General features: G+C 34.8%; 1 protein-coding gene and 1 pseudogene across 1 annotated transcript in view; both read right to left on the bottom strand.

Annotated features, from left to right (window-relative positions):
* Positions 1-20,826, bottom strand: part of LOC101719867 (putative ATP-dependent RNA helicase DDX60) — a 109,298-nt gene that overhangs the window by 34,472 nt on the left and 54,000 nt on the right. Inside the window, 6 exon segments of the mRNA XM_087216998.1 lie at positions 3,181-3,305; positions 4,728-4,856; positions 5,354-5,458; positions 16,976-17,085; positions 17,186-17,328; positions 18,234-18,349. Of these exon segments, the coding sequence (XP_087073124.1) occupies positions 3,181-3,305; positions 4,728-4,856; positions 5,354-5,458; positions 16,976-17,085; positions 17,186-17,328; positions 18,234-18,349 (728 nt within the window).
* Positions 17,730-17,871, bottom strand: LOC147826710 (U2 spliceosomal RNA; annotated as a pseudogene).

Genomic DNA, 20,826 nt, shown 5'->3' with positions numbered 1-20,826 from the left:
AGCGATCTCCTGCTGGGGATCTTCCCCAAAGAATTATAAGGATCATACCATAATGATATATGTGTAACTGTGTTCACAGCAGCACAATTTGTAATAACTAAAACTTGGAAGCAGCCCAGTTGCCCAACTGGAGAGTAGATAAAGAAAATGTGTGTGTGTGTTTTTTTTTTAAATAAAACAGAGTACTACTCAGCCATTAAAAAAATGAGAAATTAGAGACATTTATAGCTAAATGTATGCCCATTGAGACCAGACTCTTAAGTGAAATAAATAGGACACACATGTGTAAATACTGAATAGTTTCTGTACTGTGAGAAACTGAAAGTGTAAATAAGGTCTAGAAGGTATAATAGATAACGCAAAATAGGAAGAAAAGGGGCAAAGTGGCAGGGGAAGTGGATGGGTAGGGGAAAGGAAAGAAGGGAATGGAATTAATATGAGGAAATGAAAAAATGGAAACAAAGTCTTTGTAAATAGGGAGGGATGGAGGGATTAAAGAGAGGGCAGGGGAATGGGGAAAAATAAGAACCAAGATGGATTATGTAAAGGTGCAAATTTCCAAAGATGAATGTCATTATATTGTATACCTAAAATGTACCAATAAAATTAATTTAAAAATAAATTAAATGTAAATACATAGGAATATAGTGGTCAATGTTTCTTGACACCTTGATACTTAACATATGTGCCTAGTCCAGGTTGTAACTATTAGGACCTCTCAGATCTGAACATTTATTTAAACAAAGGGCTACAAATCAGATTCTCCCAATCTATGTTGTGTAAAGTATTTTGGGAAGAAGTAAAGCAAGCATTCCTTATATTTATCTCATATCCATATCACTTTGTCAGGAATCTAGGGCTTTTTTACAGAGGCCCTGAAAAAATTCATGGCAGGGTTTTCTTTTTTCTGTTTTACAATATAATTTGTTGGCAAAATCTTCAAAGGCTTTTTAAGAGCTTTCTATTAAAAGAAAATGTGGTTGGCTAGTGAAACGTAAATAAATTGTCATACTGTTGAAGTAAGAATCAAGAAAGTGATAGTGTTGCTATGTAGCAAAATATTTCATATGATAGACAACAAAGCATAGCAATAAGCATTTATATTATACTCTTGTCATGTGCTATGCTAGGTGGCTTAAATATGTTCACTCATTTGACACAGATAAAAACCCCCTGAGGAACATGCTATTATTATCCCTATATAGCAAATGAAAATAACAAAGAGACATAAAGAGCTTAAGTGACTTCTCAAAAACTGCACAGGTGCTGTGTGATAGAGTCTGGCATCCTAATCCATGTTTTTAAGTGTAACAAGCAATTGCTTCTCTTTTTACATTAATGCAAGTAACTGGGGTCTAAGTACATTTTATGTAGTTAAACTGGGTTGTTCTCATGATAGTGGATCATTTTAATAAATCTAGCACACTTGGAAATAATTTTAACTCAATTTCTCTAATAACCCATATAGAATGAATGTGATCTAGAGATCGGACTTGAGACTAACTCAAACTATGTAAGTCCCAAAATTTTGATAGTTTATTTTATAGAGAACCCAAGAGTCTATAAAAATATACCAAGGTAGAATTAAATTTTTGATAACTTCATGAATATTTTTCTTCTTGAATATTTTAAGTATATACTAGAGTTCAGAGCATGCCACCCACACTTTACCTTCCTGGTATATTAAATATTTTCAGTTAAAAGTGCTTTTCAAAAAACAGCAGGTACAAGATGTTTTTTTCCCTAGAAGTGGGAGATTAGAAGCCCTTGTGAAAGATGTTCTCCTTTTACTAGAAGAAGAAAAACATTCTTTGTATCAAGGTTGACAAGTGTGGCCAAGGAAAACTACACACACCTTGTTAAACTGAAATTTATCATCTGAATTATAATCTCAAAAAAATTAACCACCCTAGCCCTGGTTCATTTGCTATGTCACATTTTCCCAAATTATGACTGTCCAACTGAAAATTAAGTGTTCAACTATGTTTGCTTGGGTTTTCATTTCCTTATGAAAACCCCTGTGCAACATTCAATTTATTTTAATTTGCATGCTTTTCTTTTGTTGCCCTTCCTAGCATAAGTTCAATTCTCAGACCCAATAGAAAAATGCTGAAGGACTATAGGTAAAATTTCACTTCTCGTATATATGTATAAGCATACAAATAATGAACGATTAATTTCTAATTTCTTTCTTTAATTAGACTTTTGGAAATATCCCAGAGGTACAGAATGACTCTTTTTCTAACATCCTAGCCATTCCTGAACGTGAAGTGGATGAGTTACATGAATATTTCATGGTCCAGAAGTGTATTTTCCTTTTCTCAATAATAAACATAAAAGGAACAATATTATAACCATCCCCAAATTTCAAAATATAATTTTTCATTCGATTATCATCATTATTTTAAATATATATCATCCATGAGAATTCATGGATGTCTATTTACATGTGAACATGTACCATTAAACTTCACCACATGAGCAAGATTCTGTGGCTTTATGTGAAGATTCATGGCTTAAGGATAATTTAGAATTATGTAAAGTATATAAGAGTATTCCCTTCTGAACTCAAACTCTATACATTGTCAAGGTTAATCCAGCATATAGCATATTATCCATTAAATAAATTATATTTTATTGTCACTTTATCATAACTGGGGTAATTGAACTACTGGGATAATTAACTAAATTTAATTTTAAGTTATTCTGTACTCTAACATATAAAATTTAGTAAGATTTCAGTGCCTGCAGATCATAATTCTCATCACTATATATTAAAAATACTAAAATTTCCTGCCAGTAAATCTTCTAGCATATCACAAGACAATTTAATTTTATGTGGGATATATATATATGTATATTTTTTTTCACAAAGAAGCTACGTATGTATTAAAATCAAGAAGACCAAAATCATAGTATTAAAGTAATGAGTTTGCAGTGAAAACAAAGTGAAAAATGGACTAACAAAGTAAAGAAGATAATTTCTAATAACAAAACTAAATAAATTTTAAAACAACTGAATGAGAAAGGTGTATTTTTTAGACCAGATATATATTTGACTAACAAGTTAGTTCCTAAAATGGTAATGAATATTATATTACAACAGTAAAGTTTGCATGCCTCTTTTCACCTTAAAAAAGTCTCATATAAATTATGATAAAAACAAATTATATAACTTACATAAAAAATAACGTGGGTAACTTCTCTATTTTCTTTAGTTTTTCTACAAGAAGTGGAAATTTCTCCAACATATTTCCGGAACGAACAACTGAATTGGGGCTAAGAGTCCTTAGTACCATTTTAGCCTGCAGCAGCAGATAAAAAACAATTATAATATGATTGCCTAGCAAGGAAATAAATTCCAACTACTTTCTGAAATATTTTCATAGCTTTCCAATGTATATGTCTATGGTTCTTTAAAATAGTACTATAAATATATATATTTTAAAACATGCTAAAAGTAGCCAAAGGAATTTACAAATAATTCAGCTAGAAAAAAGTGTATGCAATTTAACAAATAATGTTTAAGACAAGTTGAATCAACCTAAGAGAAGGATTGTTCAGTAATTGATACTGATTCCACTACAGTGAGAGGGGAGGGGAAAATGAATGTTTCAAGCCATGTAGGAATGTCACTCCCAAGTGCATTTGTAAAGCTGTCAAGTGAAAAATAAAATTACAAAAAAAATTGTTATGATGTAGATCTACAAGTTTCCCCAAATATCTCATGTGTTCAGAAGTGGGGCTTCTGGTAAGTAACTGGATCATGGGCTCCCTGTGCTGACTGCTGTCAGGAGGCGGAAGAGGCGGGTCACAGGGGGCGGGACTTGGCAGGGAGTACAGTACCAAATCATTGTCCCTAACTCTTCTCTGCTTTCTCACAGCCATGAGGTGTGCACTTCCCTCCACCATGCCACTTTTTCTTAGAGCCAGTGGACCATGTATGGACTGAGACCTCTGTAACTGGGAGCCAAAATAATTCTCTGCTCCTTTAAATTGTAGGTGTCTGGTATTTTGTCTCAGCAAGTAAGAAAGCTATTAAGACATTAATTACCTTATATTTCTGAATAGGAGAACAAATTAAAATACAATGGAAAAATCACATGCGAAAACTAATATATGCCATGCTTAAAAAATCAGAAATCTTAAATTATGGAAGTAAAAATCTACAAATATAAAGATTAGAACTGACTTAAAATTAGTGTACTGATGAGTCTAGCATAAGATTTTAATGAAGTCGGGCCGGGGATTTAGCTCAGTGGTTTCCCCGCCTACTGTGCAAACACAAGGACCCGAGTTCGATCCCTGGTACCAAAAAAAAAAAAAAAAAAAAAAAAAGATTTTTAGCTGAAATGAAAATCATCTTACAAAATGCCAAGACTAGAAAAGAAAAAATAATAAAAATTATTCTTAGCTACTGTGAGTTCCCTCTTTGTGCTGTCAATCCATTACCATTTCACCCTACAGATACAGACCCTCAGCTTCTTTCTGTTATAACACCCATGAGGAACCAATAGCCTCTCATTCACGTTTTAGGAAACACTGAGGATCAAAGAAAAAACAATTTTTCCCTCTTCTTATTCTATCTCAGAATCACTAAATTTCATGTTCAAATTAAAATGCAAAAATTAAAATTGACAATTGAAAAAACCATAATGGTATTAACTGATACAGCTCGAGAAAACAATAAAGACAATATGTGCTTTGCCAAACCACGTGAAAATTACCTGCTCTATATGTCCATTTTTAATCCAGTTTCTTAATTCTGCCTTTAAGCTCTCTTCATATTTTCTGGCATCCGACTTTTTAATGATTAATTTATTCTTAAAATGAATGAAATTTTCTAGATACAGTTTCTGGAAAAAAACCCTCATAAAACTACATCAAATTATGCCTAAAAATCGAAAGGCCTTTCTCATAAACAATAGTTCAAGCTCTTGAGGACAGAGACTGATGAACTTCTTATTATTCTCTACTGCTTCTAATACATAAAACTACGAGGATACATGAATGCTTCAAAGGAAAGAATGGAGGCCAACTAAGTCATAAATAAAAGATGAAACAACAGGGACAGAGAGAAAGGGCAACTGTGATCGCAGGAAGAGCAGGATAGAAATCCAAAGTGTAAGAGGAGTCTAAAATACCACAGTATCCCAGAAGTTGAAAGAAGAAACATTCTCACGAATTAAATAAACAGCATTCAAAACCTCTGAAGATCAATGTATGAGGGCTATCTTATTTTGAAGAGACAATGAATAGCTTCAAAAGGTCAAGTACAAGGGATCAGAAAGGATGAGAGCTCAGAATAGCATTGTTACCATCTGCTAGCATTAATTCTATGAATATTATTTACCTGGGCCTGTGGCCAGGTTTTCCAGGCTTGAAACATGGTGTCATAAAGCTGGATACTTTCTCGAGGCGAAAGCGCCAGATCAGCAGGGAATCCATATCTTTCAATCTATATTTAAAATAAAATTAAACATTTTAATATTCCTTTTTGTCTTACATCTTGTTTTATTTCCTCATAGCCACAAACGGAAACCCAAAGTCAATGAACAGCATTAAAGTGAAATCTTCAAATGTTAGTAGGTATTATATGCTAATAAAATACTATCCATGAGTGTATTTGAATTAATAAATTATAAAATAGTCAAAAGTTCATTTAAAAACTTTGGTTTATTACCTGAGAACTTTTAATTAGGTTAACCTTCTATGGACTATATTTATAGTTCAAGTTAGAGTGTGGGGAAATTGAAAGATTAAAGATTTGCAAATGCTGTAAACAAGAAGACAACAGCGCTGCTCTGAAACTGAGTCTGAAATTGTTTTAATTACAAATGTGACTCTTTATTGTTATGTGTTGCAAGAAGGCTAAAAAGGACAAATTTTCTTTGCTTATATAGGAACTGAGTCAACCTCAAGACAAAGTCTCTCAGACAACCTTAAAGACCCTGCAACAAAAACCTTCTACATGTCACTGATTTAGGTCTGCTATAAGTCTTCTCCTACCATTTTTGTTTGTTTTTGAAAAATTTTTAGTGGAAATAAAAAGTTCCTGTTCTCAAAAAGTTTTATTGAATATTTCTGCTGATATCAACCACTACTGCTACAAATTGCCAGTGAAAACCTGGTTCATTGGCCTGTTAATAAATATTTGCTATAGGCTGAATGATTGTGATCCCTCCAAATTCACATATTGAAATGTACTCCCTAATGTGATGGTTTTGGGAGCTGACAGCTTTTGGAGGCAATCAGGTCATGAAAGAGAAACTATTATAAGTGGTAATAACTTTTTTTTTTATAAAAGAAACCTCAGAGAGCTCCCTTGCCCTTCCTGTCATGTGAAAATACTGTAAAAGTGACCTATCTATAAACCAAAAAGTGGTTCCTCACCAGACCCCCAATCTGGTATAAGCTTAATCTTAAATTTGGCATCCTCCAGAACTGTGAAAAACTGATGGTTTTTAGACGCACCCAGTCTATGTTACTTTTGTTATAGGAGCCTGCTAAGTGGACTAAGATTTTATTTCCATCCAAAAAAAAAAGAGGAAGGAGAAAGTTCTACTAAATAAATAAGATATATTTGAAAATTTCTCATTAGAAAATTTAAATCACAAAAAGCAGCTATAGTATGAAGATTTCTCCAAAATCATTAGACAATAGGTCACTTCATTTATAAATAACTGTTAGAAGTTTATAAAACTCAGTTTTAAGAATTTTTAAATCCTTAGCAAAAAGAATTGCCACTCCAAATATAACTCACCAAGAAAAGTAAAGCAAAATAAAACAAAACAAAAAAATGAAAATATTCTATAGAACAGAAAATAGAGAGTTTAGGTCAGAAAAATAGTGCTTAAATTCCACATCTCAGCTCTAGTTCCATATCCTCAATATAGAAATAGAAATACTTGTACTTCCACCTGATCCACTGTGGTAAGATCAAACAAAATTAAGAGATGATTTATATGTTCTTCAAGCTTTTTGCATGGACTTATTTAGCATCTCACCATTCAAGTAATAAACAGTGGCTACATGGTAAAGACTGCACTGAACAAAAATTTTAAATGAACATAATGTTTCAGATTGCTAGCATTTTATTTACTTATTAATTATTATTTGAGAGTGGTCACTAATACTGCCTAATTAAAAGAAAAGAAAAGAAATCTGAGAATTATCATGAGCTTTAAAATACAAACCTTTGGTTTGATGACTAGAATATCCAATGAGTTTTGAAGTCACCTTCCCAATTACAGAAGTCTGAGTTCCCTAATTTCTAAACTAGAAGAAAATTCTGCATGTGCCATCAATTTGTTGTGAGAATTAAATTAAGTGATGCATATAACAGACTAGTAAAATGCATTTTGCATATTTGTTGTGCCATCTGTCAATGTCACTGATTTATTACCAAGTCACTGATCATAAATTTTTAAAATTGATTAACAACTCTATGGCTAAAAGTTGGAAATTCAATTTTTGTTCTTTACTATACAACAAATAAACTGGCAAAACTTGAGCAGTCTAGCAGCAAATGAAGAAAAATAAAAGGTCATACATAGATACCACCTGTTGTTTACAAACACAATTGTACATCATGAGTCTATTTGCAAACCACATCATCCTAATTTCACAGGTAATGGTTACACTGATCCGGGCTGAGCAGCAAGAGGCAGCAGCTCTGTCTAGGACTTCTTGGAGGTGACAGCTTTCCAGGACTCAGGAACTTTTCCCGTGTGCCATGATAATTGGTGACAAAGGCCAAAAAAGCCACCTCCTAGCCAGAAACAAGCTATGTATGGATTGAGGACAGTCTCTCACTACAGTTAGATTGAGGCCAGCTCACTTGTTCTGCTCCATCCATTCCCTTCAAAAATTATTTTTCTAATATATCTGTGGAGGAAAAATATTAGTTGTGCCATTCTTCTCTTTATGTTGCTAAAATTCATTACATTTTTTCTTGCCACTCAGTTCTTTCATTTAGTCTGAAGTATACAATACAAGCTTAGAAATTATTTACGAAGTTGGAATATCTACATATATTTTTTATAATTGCTATTTTAGGAAATGTTCTAAAAGTTATAACAGAACATTCAAAATATATTGAATAATGCCCAAGATTTTCTATTTATTTACCCTCCATTCCTGCCAAAAAAGTGTAGAAGTCTTAAGCATGCACTTTGCAAAAGTCATATGGGGTCAGATCACACTATAGCAGTTTTATTGCCTTCCACTTAACTCCATTAATAGCTTCTGAGAGTAGGGGAAAGGAACTTAGACCAAAAAGACAATTTCAGCAAGTACTCTGAACCACTACATGAATTACTGTTTAAAGATAACCTGTCTTGAACCATCTTATACAAAACAGATATTTTAAAGTACTATGCTATTTTTTAAATTCCAAGTAACGATGAAAATGTTAGATAATCTCTGGATGAAACAACAGAGGGAAGAAAGAAAGAGGAAAGGAAGGAAGGAAAGAAGGAAGAGAGGGAGAGAAATGGAGAAGATCTTTTATTATTTATGTTTGGGTTATCATCTATATTCTAGGTTAGCAGTGTGAATTAAGTCATAGGAATTTCTCAATATATTAAGTTTTATTTAGAGGTGGGTTGGACCATTGCCACAAAAAATAAAACTCTTCATAAAATGCTATTGGAAAGTTACAGTCATTCAGGTTTGTTCATTTGCTTTAGAAGCCAGTGCAACCTGTATCAAGGGCTATAAGGTGACTCACATTCATCCATATATTTGTTGGACTGATCCTACAGAAAAGTGTGGAGTAAACTATTGGAGATTGCTTTCTGGTCCACCATTTACTTAGTACAGAAACACTGATTTAGTTAAGGTTTCTATGCTTCTCAGTTGCAAAATGAGAATAAAAATAGGACATCTATCATATAACTGTGATGGTTTAAAAAAGTGAAATATGTAAAACTTCTAGAATACATAGCAAGTGCTCAAATTCAGTCGGCTATCATTATTTAAAATATATTTAATGAGGAAATCTTATATACACTGCAGTTTGTTAGGAACTATACATAACATTTTTTTTCAAAGAGTTATTCTTGAAGAATAAAGAACACATGCATGTGAACATCCTCAGCAGCAAGCTGACCTGGATTGGTGTCACATAAAAAACATAGACAAAACTACTGAGAAAAGATCACAGTACATCCAGCTAAGGAAGTCGTGGGATTGTGAAATGGATTCACATGCACATCGTGCAAGATGAACAGCATCTGGAAAGCTGGCATTTGGCATGTGGGGTTAAATATCTGAGGAGCGGGATAAGGCTTCCAGGGAAGGTTTGTGCTGTAGGTGAATGGAAGAGACACTGGGATGTAGTCATAGAAAACCTTGGTTGTCAAGCTACAGAGTTATGCATTTGACCTTGTCAAAGGAGAGCCTTTAAAGACGAAGGAGCTCAGAATTATGTTAATGAGGTTTAATATGATACCAAAATGTAGAATACATTTAAATTCATAAGTTTAAGAAGGAAGACAAGCTACTGTCACTTTCATAGGCAATAGGAATTTAAACTGATCATTCATGCAAATAGAGTAAGTGAAGAGAAATACTCAAGAAAAAGTTAAGATATCCTTCCCCATTCCTTCCTAATATTCCAACTGAAATTTTTTTAGGTTTTTGCCTTCTGGTTCACTACCAAAAAATCATGTTGTGATTGCTGTATAAGGAGAATTGTGGGTGAGACAAGCAAAGCAGCGTGAAGCTCCCCGGCCGTCTCGGGCCCCGCTCACGCCACTGTGAGGTCCCAGGCTCCGCTTGGAGCCCTGTCCCCATCCGACACTCTTCCAGCCTCGACCAGCCTGCATAGTCCGGTGAGACAAGCAGCATGAAACTCCCCTGCTGTCCCGGGCCCCGCCCATGCCACGCTGAGGTCTGCTTAGCTGAGTGGGCTCCTCCAAGGCCTAGTCCCACTCTTTCTTTCCCCCCGTCCCACGCCTCTGGCCTTCTGGCTTGTCTGCTACCTGGTCCCACACTACAGAGGCACAGGGGATTATAAAGACCCTTGTCCTGAGTGCCACAAGATAAAGCAGAAGTTAGTAACAGAAAGAGGCCTTCTCAGGCTCCTCGATGAAAACTGAAGCTCAGTGGAAAAGTCAAGAGAATCTCTACAATAAAGGCACATCAGAACACTGTATTTGGTAAGTTGGAGGGATCATCACCTGGGACCATTACCTCCCATCAAAATCTGCACTATCTTCAGGGGAAGGGCAGCTGGAACCTGCAGTAGAACTTTGCAGAGTTCAACCCTGCAGGAGGATAGGGAGCTCAGTTTGGGACTAGCATCCAGAAATCTGCCTGAATCTCACAAGTCTGCTGCTGGCTTTCTGAGACTCATTGACTCATATATGCACACGGATGCCTATGTTGCCTACTGTGACAGCAGAGACATACCCTGAAGGAGATCCATCATTTTTATTTTTTGCTATTTGCAAAAAAGAAAAAAAATTTTCTCTTATTTTTAATTCTTAATTTTTACTTTTTTCTACTCTTCAAATTTTTACTTTTCTTTCTGTTCTCTTTTATCTTTTCGTTCTCTCTCTCTCTCTCACTCATTCCCTCAGTGGCCCACATTGCTCTTCATCTCCCAATTTGTTCCTTTCTGCACTGAATTTGGATTTCTCCTTTATTTTTCTTTTCTTCTTTTTCCTTCTCTTGATTATCATTAGGTTTAAAGGAAAGTAAATATGGTATCTAGCCTCCCTGTTGCTGTTAGGTGATTCTATTCACATCTTTGTTCTTTTGTTCTGCCTTTTCCTCTTGCCTTTAACAACTTCTTAGAGTTTATATGATCTTCCTGTGTCTTCTGGCCTCACTGCTAATATTTTCTGATCTTTCTACCAGTCCCTGCCACCCCAACTCCTTCTAACTCCCCACCCCAAAGGGGAAAGCTGCTATACTGAAGAGTTTATTCATTGTAGACTTATGTTGGGTTGGTCCTCGGTTTTAATTTAACTCACATGGTTAAATGTGATAGATTAATAACTACCACAAATTGTCATTTTCTAAGCTGCACTTGATGCTATAGTATTGCTGATTGTGTCATTTGGGCTAACATGTTGTGATTGATTTAATTATTTTTCCTTCCTGGTATAAGGAAAATAAAATAGCCTCAGAGTCATTAGAGTCTCAAAACCCAAACACAAGCTATATCTGGAAGACACCTCTGAAAAGCAATCATTCCACAAGGGTTTTAAACACAAGCAACAAAAATACCTACATTAAGCAATTTTGAAATATCAACCCAGGAATTAAACCAAGGACAGTACCAAAAACAAAAATGAGAAGACACTTAAGCAAGGCACAAATGCAGGCGTCCATGCCACAAAAAGGAAATTCTGGGGGGAATGAGGTGGAAAAGTCTGATAAGCAACCACTTGGACACCTTGAACTGATAGCACAGGAAGTAACAAAGTAGATAAATGAGGCTCTAGAAAAATTCAAAACAGAAATAATCTCCCAGATAAATACAGAGATGGTGAGCAGAGTGAAAGACACGATTACAGGCTCTAGAGCAGAAACAGATAAGAAAATAGATAAGATCAGAACCATGCTGGAAGCCATGAATGCCCAGCATAAGAAAGAAATGGAAAACATGATCACCCAACATAAGAAAGAAATGAAATCTGTGAAACAGATTCAAACAGATATTCAGGAGATTAAAAACTAAATTGAAAGCATGCAGAGCAGACTAAGAGAATCTGAAGGCAGAATATCAGGTATAGAAGACAGGATTGTGGTTAAGGACCATGAAAACAGAGATTTTTTAAAGATAGTAAAGGACCATGAGAAGTCAATCCAACAGCTGCTAGATGATACAAAGAAGAATAACATAAGGCTGATAAGAGTCCACAAAAAAACAGGAGAAAGTACAATTGACATAAAATAACTGTTCACAGATGTAATAGTAGAAAACTTCCCAGACAGAGGTAGAAAATTGGACATACAGATAAGTGAGGCATATAGAACTCCAACTAGCTATGACCAAAAAAAATCTACACCTAGACATATAATAGTCAAGATCCCAGAAACCCAACAGAAGAACAAAATTCTGCAAGCAGTTAGAGAAAAGAAACAAATCACCTACAAAGGAAAGTCCATCAGAATCATGGCAGATTTCTCAACACAAACCCTCAAATCAAGGAGAGCCTGGAGTGAAGTATTTCAAGCCCTAAAAGAAAATAACTTCCAACCTAGACTGTTGTATCCAGCAAAATTATCTTTCAAAATCGATGGGCAAATTAGATACTTTCACGATAAACAACACCTGAAAAATTTCGTGAACACCAAACCAGCACTCCAAACAATTTTAAGCAATATCCTAGGAAAAGGCAATGAAGGTCACAACTCCATGAGGCCCAACAGAGAGAAGGCACCAGGCAAGGTAAGACACTAAAGGGAAAGGGCGGGAAATAAGAAAGAAAATAGCCAACAACAGTAAAACATCATGACAAGGATGACTCAATATCTATGAATTTTAACTATCAATGTTAATAGGCTCAATTCACCAATCAAAAGAAATAGACTGAGAGAATGGATTAAGAAGCAAAATCCAGCAATATGCTGTATACAAGAAACACACCTAACTGAAAAGGAAATTCATAGACTGAAAGTAAAAGGATGGAAAACAGTTCTCCATGTGACAGGATCCCAGAAAAAAGCAGCGGTAGAAATCTTATTTGCAGACAAAGTAGATTTCAAACCAAAACTAATTAAGAGAGAAAAAGATGGTCACTACATATTTGTGAAGAGAACAATCCAGGAGGAAGAGATGACGATCCTAAATATATATGCACCAAATACGAATGCCCCCAACTATACAAAACAATTATTGATGTACATGAAAAACCAAATAAGCACTAATACAATTGTAGTGGGGGACCTCAACACCCCTCTATCACAAATAGACAGATCAACTAGAAAAAGAATTAACAATGAAATTCTCGAACTGAACCAAGCTATTGAACAAATGGACTTAATAGATGTTTACAGAGTGTTCCATCCCACAAAATCAGAATATACATTTTTTTCGGCTGCACACGGGTCATTCTCCAAAACAGATCACATGCTAGCTCATAGGACATATCTAAGTAAATGTAAAAGAATTGAAGTTATCCCCTGTATACTATCAGATGATAGTGCAATAAAATTAGAGATCAATAACATAAGAAACCGCAAAACTCCCACAAAAATATGGACATTGAATAACACCCTCCTGAACAACCAATGTGTCACAGAGGAAATTAAAGAAGAAATTAAACAGTTTCTACAAGTAAATGATAACACCAGTACAACATACAGGAATCTGTGGGACACAATGAAAGCAGTTCTGCATGGCAAATTCATAGCAGTGAATGCCCATGTTAGGACAACAGAGAGAACTCAGTTAAATAACTTAATGCAGTACCTCAAGCTCCTAGAAAAAGAAGAACATAACAAACCCAAAGCTCATACAAGAAAGGAAATTATAAAGATCAGAGCAGAAATCAATGCAATGGAGACTAAGAGAATGATACAAAAAATCAATGAATCCAAGAGTTGGGTTTTTGAAAGAATAAATAAATTGATAAACCTTTACCCAACCTTATCAAAAAAAGGAAAGAAAAGGGTCAAATTCTTGCAATTAAGAATGAAAAAGGTGAAGCCACAACAGATCTAGCAGAAATCCAGATGATCATCAATACCTACTTTGAGAACCTGTACTCTAATAAAATGGGAAACACGGAAGAAATGGAAAGAGTCTTAGATACATATGAATTGCCAAAATTAAATGAAGAAGATAAAGAAATTCTAAACACCCCAATAACAATGAGTGAAATTGAAAACGTAATAAAAAATTTACTAACAAAAAAAGCCCAGGCCCTGATCGCTTTACTGCTTAATTCTACAAGACATTTAAAGAACTATCACCATTACTCTTTAAACTCATCAAGGAAAATGAAAGGGAAGCAAGGATTCCAAATTCATTCCTGGAAGCAAGTGCTACTTTGATCCCCAAACCAGGGAAAGACACAACCCAAAAAGAGAACTACAGACCAATCTCCCTAATGAACATAGATGCAAAAATTCTCAACAAGTTACTGGCAAACAGAATACAGAGAGTCATCAAGAAGATCATACACCCTGACCAAGTTGGATTTATCCCAGGGATGCAAGGATGGTTCAACATTCATAAATCAGTAAATGTAATACACTATATTAACAGAGTCAAGGACAAAAACCACATGATCATCTCAATAGATGTGGAAAAAATATTCGACAAAATCCAACACCCATTCATGTTAAAAATGCTACAGAAAATTGGAATAGAAGGTCTTTATCTCAACCTGATTAAGGCTATCTTTGAAAAAACCAATAGCCAACATCATACTAAGTGGTCAAAAACTGAAAACTTTCATGCTAAAATCAGGAAGAAGACAAGGATGCCCACTATCACCACTCCTATTCAATATTGTTCTGGAAACATTAGCCATAGCAATTAGAAAGTAATAAAAGGAATAAAGATAGGAAAGGAAGAAGTGAAACTGTCATTATTTGCTGATGAAATGATACTTTACATAGAAGATCCAAAAAACTCAGTTCAAAGTCTGCTAGACCTAATTGACAGATTCAGTAGAGTAGCTGGATACAAGGTCAACACTCAAAAAAGAATAGCCTTCTTATACACAAATAGCAGACCCATTGAGAGAGAAATTCAGAAAATAATTCCTTTTACAATAGCATCTAAAAAAGTGAAATATCTAGGAATCAACCTAGCAAAGGAAGCAAAAGACCTCTACACTGAAAACTATAGCACTCTGAAGGAGATCAAAGAGGATATAAGAATATGGAAATATATCCCTTGATCCTGTGTGGGAAGAACCAATATAGTGAAAATGGCCATACTTCCAAAACTACTATATAGATTTACTGCAATGCTGATTGAAATTCCAAAAATATACTTCACAGAGCTAGAGAAAAAAATCCAAAAATTCATTTGGAAGCAGAAGTAACCTAGAATAGCAAAAGCAATTCCAGGCAACAGAGACATGGCAGGGAGCATCACAATCCCCAACTTGAAACTATCTACAAAGCTACTGTGGTAAAAACAGCATGGTATTGGCAAAGAAACAGACCCGAAGATCAGTGGAATAGATTGGAAGATGTAGAAACAACTCCAGACATACTCAGCCACCTCATCTTTGATGAAGGAGCTAACCACGCTCATTGGAGGAAAGACAGCCTATTTAATAAATTGTGTTGGAAAAACTGGATTTCAACCTGCCAAAGATTAAAACTAGACCCATACCTATCACCGTGCACTAAACTAAGATCAAAGTGGATTAAAGATCTAAATATTAAGACAGAAACACTAAACTTGCTAGAAGATAAGTTAGGTAGAACTCTTGAAGACACTGGCATAGGAAAAGACTGTATGAACAAATCTTCAATAGCACGGGAGCTAGCACAAAGAATCAACAACTGTGATCTCATTGTATTAAAAAGCTTCTGCACTGCAAGAGAAACTACCAACAGAGCTAAGAGACAAACTACAATGTGGGAAGAAATTTTTAGCAGCTGTACCTCAGACAAATGTCTACTATCGAGAATATATAAAGAATTGAAAAAAATCAGACCCCCCCAAATTAAAAGACCCAATTCCAAAATGGGCATCTGAAATGAACAGACATTTCTCAGACAAAGATGTAAAAGCAGCAAATAAATATATGAAAAAATGTTCAACATCACTGGTCATTCAAGAGATGCAGATGAAAACAACTCTGAGATTCCACCTCACCCCACAAAGAATGGCTGCTATCAAGAAATCAACAAATAACAAATGCTCATGGGGGTGTGGAGAGAAAGGAACCCTTCTCCATTGTTGGTGGGAGTTTAGAATGGTGCAACCACTGTGGAAATCAGTGTGGAGATAGCTCAAAGAACTAGGTCTACACGTCTCATTTGACCCAGCTATTCTCCTACTGGGAATCTTCCCCAAAGAATTAAAAGAATCATACCACAGTGATATATGTGCACCTATGTTTATAGCGGCACCATTTGTAATCACTAAAGCTTGGAAACAGTCCAAGTGCCCATCAACGGGAAACTGGATAAAGAAGATGAGGTTTTTTTTTTTATAAAATGGAGTACTACTCAGCCATAAAGAATGAGAAACTAGAGATATTTATAGCTAAATGGAGGCATATTGAGGCCACACTCTTAAGTGAAATAAATAGGACACACGTGTAAATACCAAATAGTTTCTCTAGTTTGAGAAACTGAAATTGTAAATAAGGATGAAAATGATTAAAATGAATAATTGATAATTTGAAATAGGAAAAGGTAAAAGGGTGCAGGGTGGTGGGAGGAGAAGGGGAAAGGGAAGAAGGGATAGGGAAAATTATGAGAAAGAAAAAAATTGGAATCAAAGTCTGTGTAAATATGGAAGGGTGGAGGGGGTGAAGGGAGCACATGTAATGGGAGAAAAAATAAGAACTAAGATACATCATGTTCAGGTACAAACATCAATGATAAATGTAAATGTATTGTATACCTAAAATGTACCAATAAATATATAAATTTTTAAACAAGGGAGAATTGTTTTTCCTTGTTAAACCTGATTCATGATGATGAGACTCTCATAGGAACAAGAAGTTGTTCAAATGAATTTTTAGGTGTATTGAGAGAAGGGTGCTGACGAGAAAGAATATGTCCAAACACAATGTCCAAGAATAAATAGAACTTTTTTAATTCAGGTTAAAACTCTAGTAGTTTTTAAGCTTTGTAAATCCAAATACCACTGAAGAACCCATGAAACTGGAAAGGACATTCCTGTTATCTGTAAAATCAAGGTGGAAACATCTGTTGTAAGGCATGTATTCTTCAATTCTGGTAGGTATCAAGTGAGCAGTTTTTCAATTAGAATATATTAATTTCTATTACTCAGAACAAATATGGCAGTGTTGTTACTTACATGATCTATGGTCAGTCCAGCACATGGGTGAAAGTGATCAAAACAAATGTCATCATGTTTGACAGAGCATATGTACTTCTCTAAATCATTGTACCTCTCTCCATAGGGCACTAAAAGTGAATGACATAACATTCCTAATTAATGGAAGTGGAAAGACTGGGAAGAATTTTAAAGTCAAAGAAAACATTTATATGAATATATCTAACCTACCAAGCCTAACTTTATAAGATTGCTTTATTTGCAAGTAGTCTTTGGAAAACCTGGCACGACAGCCAGCACTTCTCTTGGAGGTCATCCTCTGTTCTATTATTCTGTCTTCATGTTTCCAGTAATGTTTGACTGATTGCAGCCACCTTAAAAATAAACATATACTATACAGGCAGAAAATGGAAATATTTCCCATTAATTAAATAGTTTCAGGAAAGACAACTCACAATTTCATGTGCCTTAAAAATGTATTTGAGAGACTGAATCACAGCCTAAATTCTGCAAGATGTGGCTCTTGGTTATAACAATTAATCTCTGTACCTTGTTTCCCACATTTTAAAGTAGAAATAATAGTAATAGTGATGGTAGCAATAGTAGTAATAATAGTAGGGATAGTAATAGTAGTAATAGTAGTAGTAACAGAAGCACTGTTTTCTAATAATAGTAATGGAAAAATAGTAAATCGTTAAGACTTGCTGGCATTTAAAATAAACTAATACAGTACATGGAAAGTATTTGGAACAGTAACTGGTACATAGGAAGTATTATAGGGTTCAATGTTATAATTATTGTTATTGTGCAAAAATCAACCTTAATGAGAAACATAATATGCAACTTTCAATTGATTAGCTTTGGTATCTTTCTAGACATATCTACACTTGATCTTAGCCAAAAGGCCGAGAAGCGATCTAGACATCTCTACTAAGTGGGACATACTCCTTAGTGTCTTGGCTGAATGTGTTATTGTATCTATTTATTTTTTGTTTCCTGGTAAAAAAAGGTCATATAGTTATCATTTCTTATTAAGTTTTTTTTTATATTAGCAAGAAATTTCCCACTAAATTGCAGATCTGGCTGCTCTGGGGAGTCATTATTTCTAGAGGGTGCCAGCACCTGCCAGTAAGTGCTAGAAAGCACTGTCTCGAAGATCTAGACATAAACTATTAGTTAACCAGAAAGTTATGAAACTCTTCAAAACCTGTACAGAAAATATAAAATTCAAACTGCTAAGACAGGCAACAATTCATTTCAAACTGGAAGGCAGTCCTACTCTGTCAGATGCTCAGGGTTACTTATGGTAGCCGAAAGAGCCAAAAAGGGACATTGGATAATGACAAGGAGATGCTCCCAGACTTCTGCTCCAATTTCCCCACCAAGACAATGGACCTGTTAAAGAAAAAATGTTCTCAACTGAAAAAGTTGACTTAAAAACAGAAAATGAAAATAAGACATGAAATCCGTATGCATAGAATCTCATTAGCATTAATTAAGTATGCCACGTTTAAATATGTATTAGAAAATCCAGGCAATAGAAAAGCTGGAAACCTCAATTTTCCAAAATCCTCATACATCACCCAAAATAACTCCTCTTGGCTTTACTTCCAAAACTTTCCTTCAAACCTATGGATTTCTCTTCATATCCACTGCCAATGAAGCCCCTACCACAATAGCCTCTTGAAGACTGTCCTTACTTCCTTTCTTGCCAACCTATATCCCTTACATCACTGCTGCATGATGTTTTAATGATAAACTCTATCAAGCCACATCCCTAAATAAATTTCCTTCATATCTTTCCATTTCACATGGAATAAAATGTAAACTTCAGAGTAGAATTTGTGATGCCTGACATAATTTGGCCATCAATGCCAATCTAGATTTATTTTGAGCCAGTCTCCCCCCATGTTTACTATGGTCTGGACATACCAATATTTTCTTTATTCCTTGACCACACCATTCCTACCCGAGAGCGTTCTCATTATTGTTCCTTTCGATTAAAATACTCTTATGAATAAAATTTTAAAACAACAATAAATACTAGTATTGCCTCTTATTGAACCTATAGAATTCATTTGAATGTCACTCCTCATAAAAGAGTTTTTTGGCCACCAATTCCAGAGTTGTTATCCTGTGACCTTGTCATTATTATGGTCATGACAGCCTGCTCTTTCCCTTCACAGTACTTGCTAGTACAGGCTTACAGTCATGTATGTGTTTACATGTTCAGTTTCTCTTTCTCAGTTAAACTGTTACCCTAGACCTAGATATTCCTAGCACTGACACAATGCCTGACACTCTGGAAGCATTCCTTGAATACTTGCTGAATTAGTGAATGAATGTCTTTTGATCAAATAAATTAAATAGACTAGGGGATTAAACAGATTAAATTATGATTCTTGACAATCAACTGAAAAGGATTTAGAGTAAGAACTGCATAAATATATATTTATGTAAGTATTTATGCATACATATGTATCACTTTTTCTCTGCTGTCAGAACAGCCGTCAGTGCTATTCAGCTATCCCTTTACATAAACTTGGTTAAAGTAAGATTCCAGTGTTACAGCACCTCAGAGATTTGACGCTAGACAAGTCAAGGTTCTAAATAGTACATACAAATTTGTTGAATTTTGTTTAACAGGAGTATGCAAACGACTCATGATGCAACATCTACTGATTAACCAAAAATAAATATAATAAATTTATGCCAAACAAATCAAGGCACAGTATGTTTGGCAATTCCAAGTTTATAACAAGGAAAAGGTAAGTTAAATATGGCCTAGTTATCTTTTGCAAATTGAAAATTCCTTAGAACAAAAGAATATATCTGTGTTAGTTACTTTTCTCTCAATGCTGAGACAAAATACCTGACACCCAAAGTTAAAGAAGGAAAGGTTTACTTGACTGACAGCTCATAAAGGTTTCAGTCTATAATCAGCTGGCTCCAAGGTAGGGTGGCTTGCCAGAAGAGAAACAGTTTATTATGGCCAGAAGGTAGCAAAGCAACAAGGGAACTTAACAGTGTCTTCCATTTTTGTTTTTTTTAATCTTACTGGCACTACTTAGAGCGGGTAGCACTCATATCCTTAATCCTAGTGCCTTTGAGGATAGTATTGCATCATGAATCAATTCCAGCATCACACCCTCTAGATCAAACCACCTCTAAAAACACCCCCCCATGACCACATGAGCCTTCGGGGGGATATCTAAACACAAACCATCTTAACAATATCTTTCAAAATGTTTTCCGTCTCCTTGAGTAAATATTCTTAATGATGTTTCTATACAACTTTGCTAAATATCTTCATATGATCCTATCAGTCTATACTGTTTTCATCCCACTCTCTCAGGGAAACTGACCTATAGGTACTACCTCAAAGGGCTGTCATGTTTACTAGTTCCACTGGATCTGGTCAACAGAAAGCCTTGGCAAGGGATCAGAAGAAGAGAAGAGAACGAGGTTGAAGTCATTGTTCCATTGGCTCTATTCCTCCAAGATTACCTTGAACTAGCAGTGCTCCTCAACTAAAGTACTCCTTATAATGTAGCCAACTCAATGTGAATAGTATTTTGAGTTTAAGTAAACTTCGCTGGGCATAATGCCAATTTTGTGTTAAAGCTTCATTGTGGTAGCTGTATAATACCCACATTTATTCTTTATAATATTTTTATAGATAAATTATTGATTTTAATTTTATGTATTTTATTATATTAAACAATAAGTACTTAAAAGGAAAAATATCAAAAAATAAAGTATTGAATTTTTAATATTTTTTGATTGTTTCTAAAAAAGTATCAAAATTTTGAATAGTGAGATTTTTGGTGTACAAAGTCTAAAAAATGACAAAAGAAATAAATTCCTATATG

The sequence above is a fragment of the Heterocephalus glaber genome, unplaced genomic scaffold (genome assembly GCF_053883595.1).
Source record: "Heterocephalus glaber isolate CG9 unplaced genomic scaffold, H.glaber_assembly_v1.0 deba00001461, whole genome shotgun sequence".
Lineage (NCBI taxonomy): Eukaryota > Metazoa > Chordata > Mammalia > Rodentia > Bathyergidae > Heterocephalus > Heterocephalus glaber.
The sequence above is the reverse complement of the archived record's forward strand: the minus strand, read 5'-3'. Positions and strand labels throughout refer to the sequence as shown.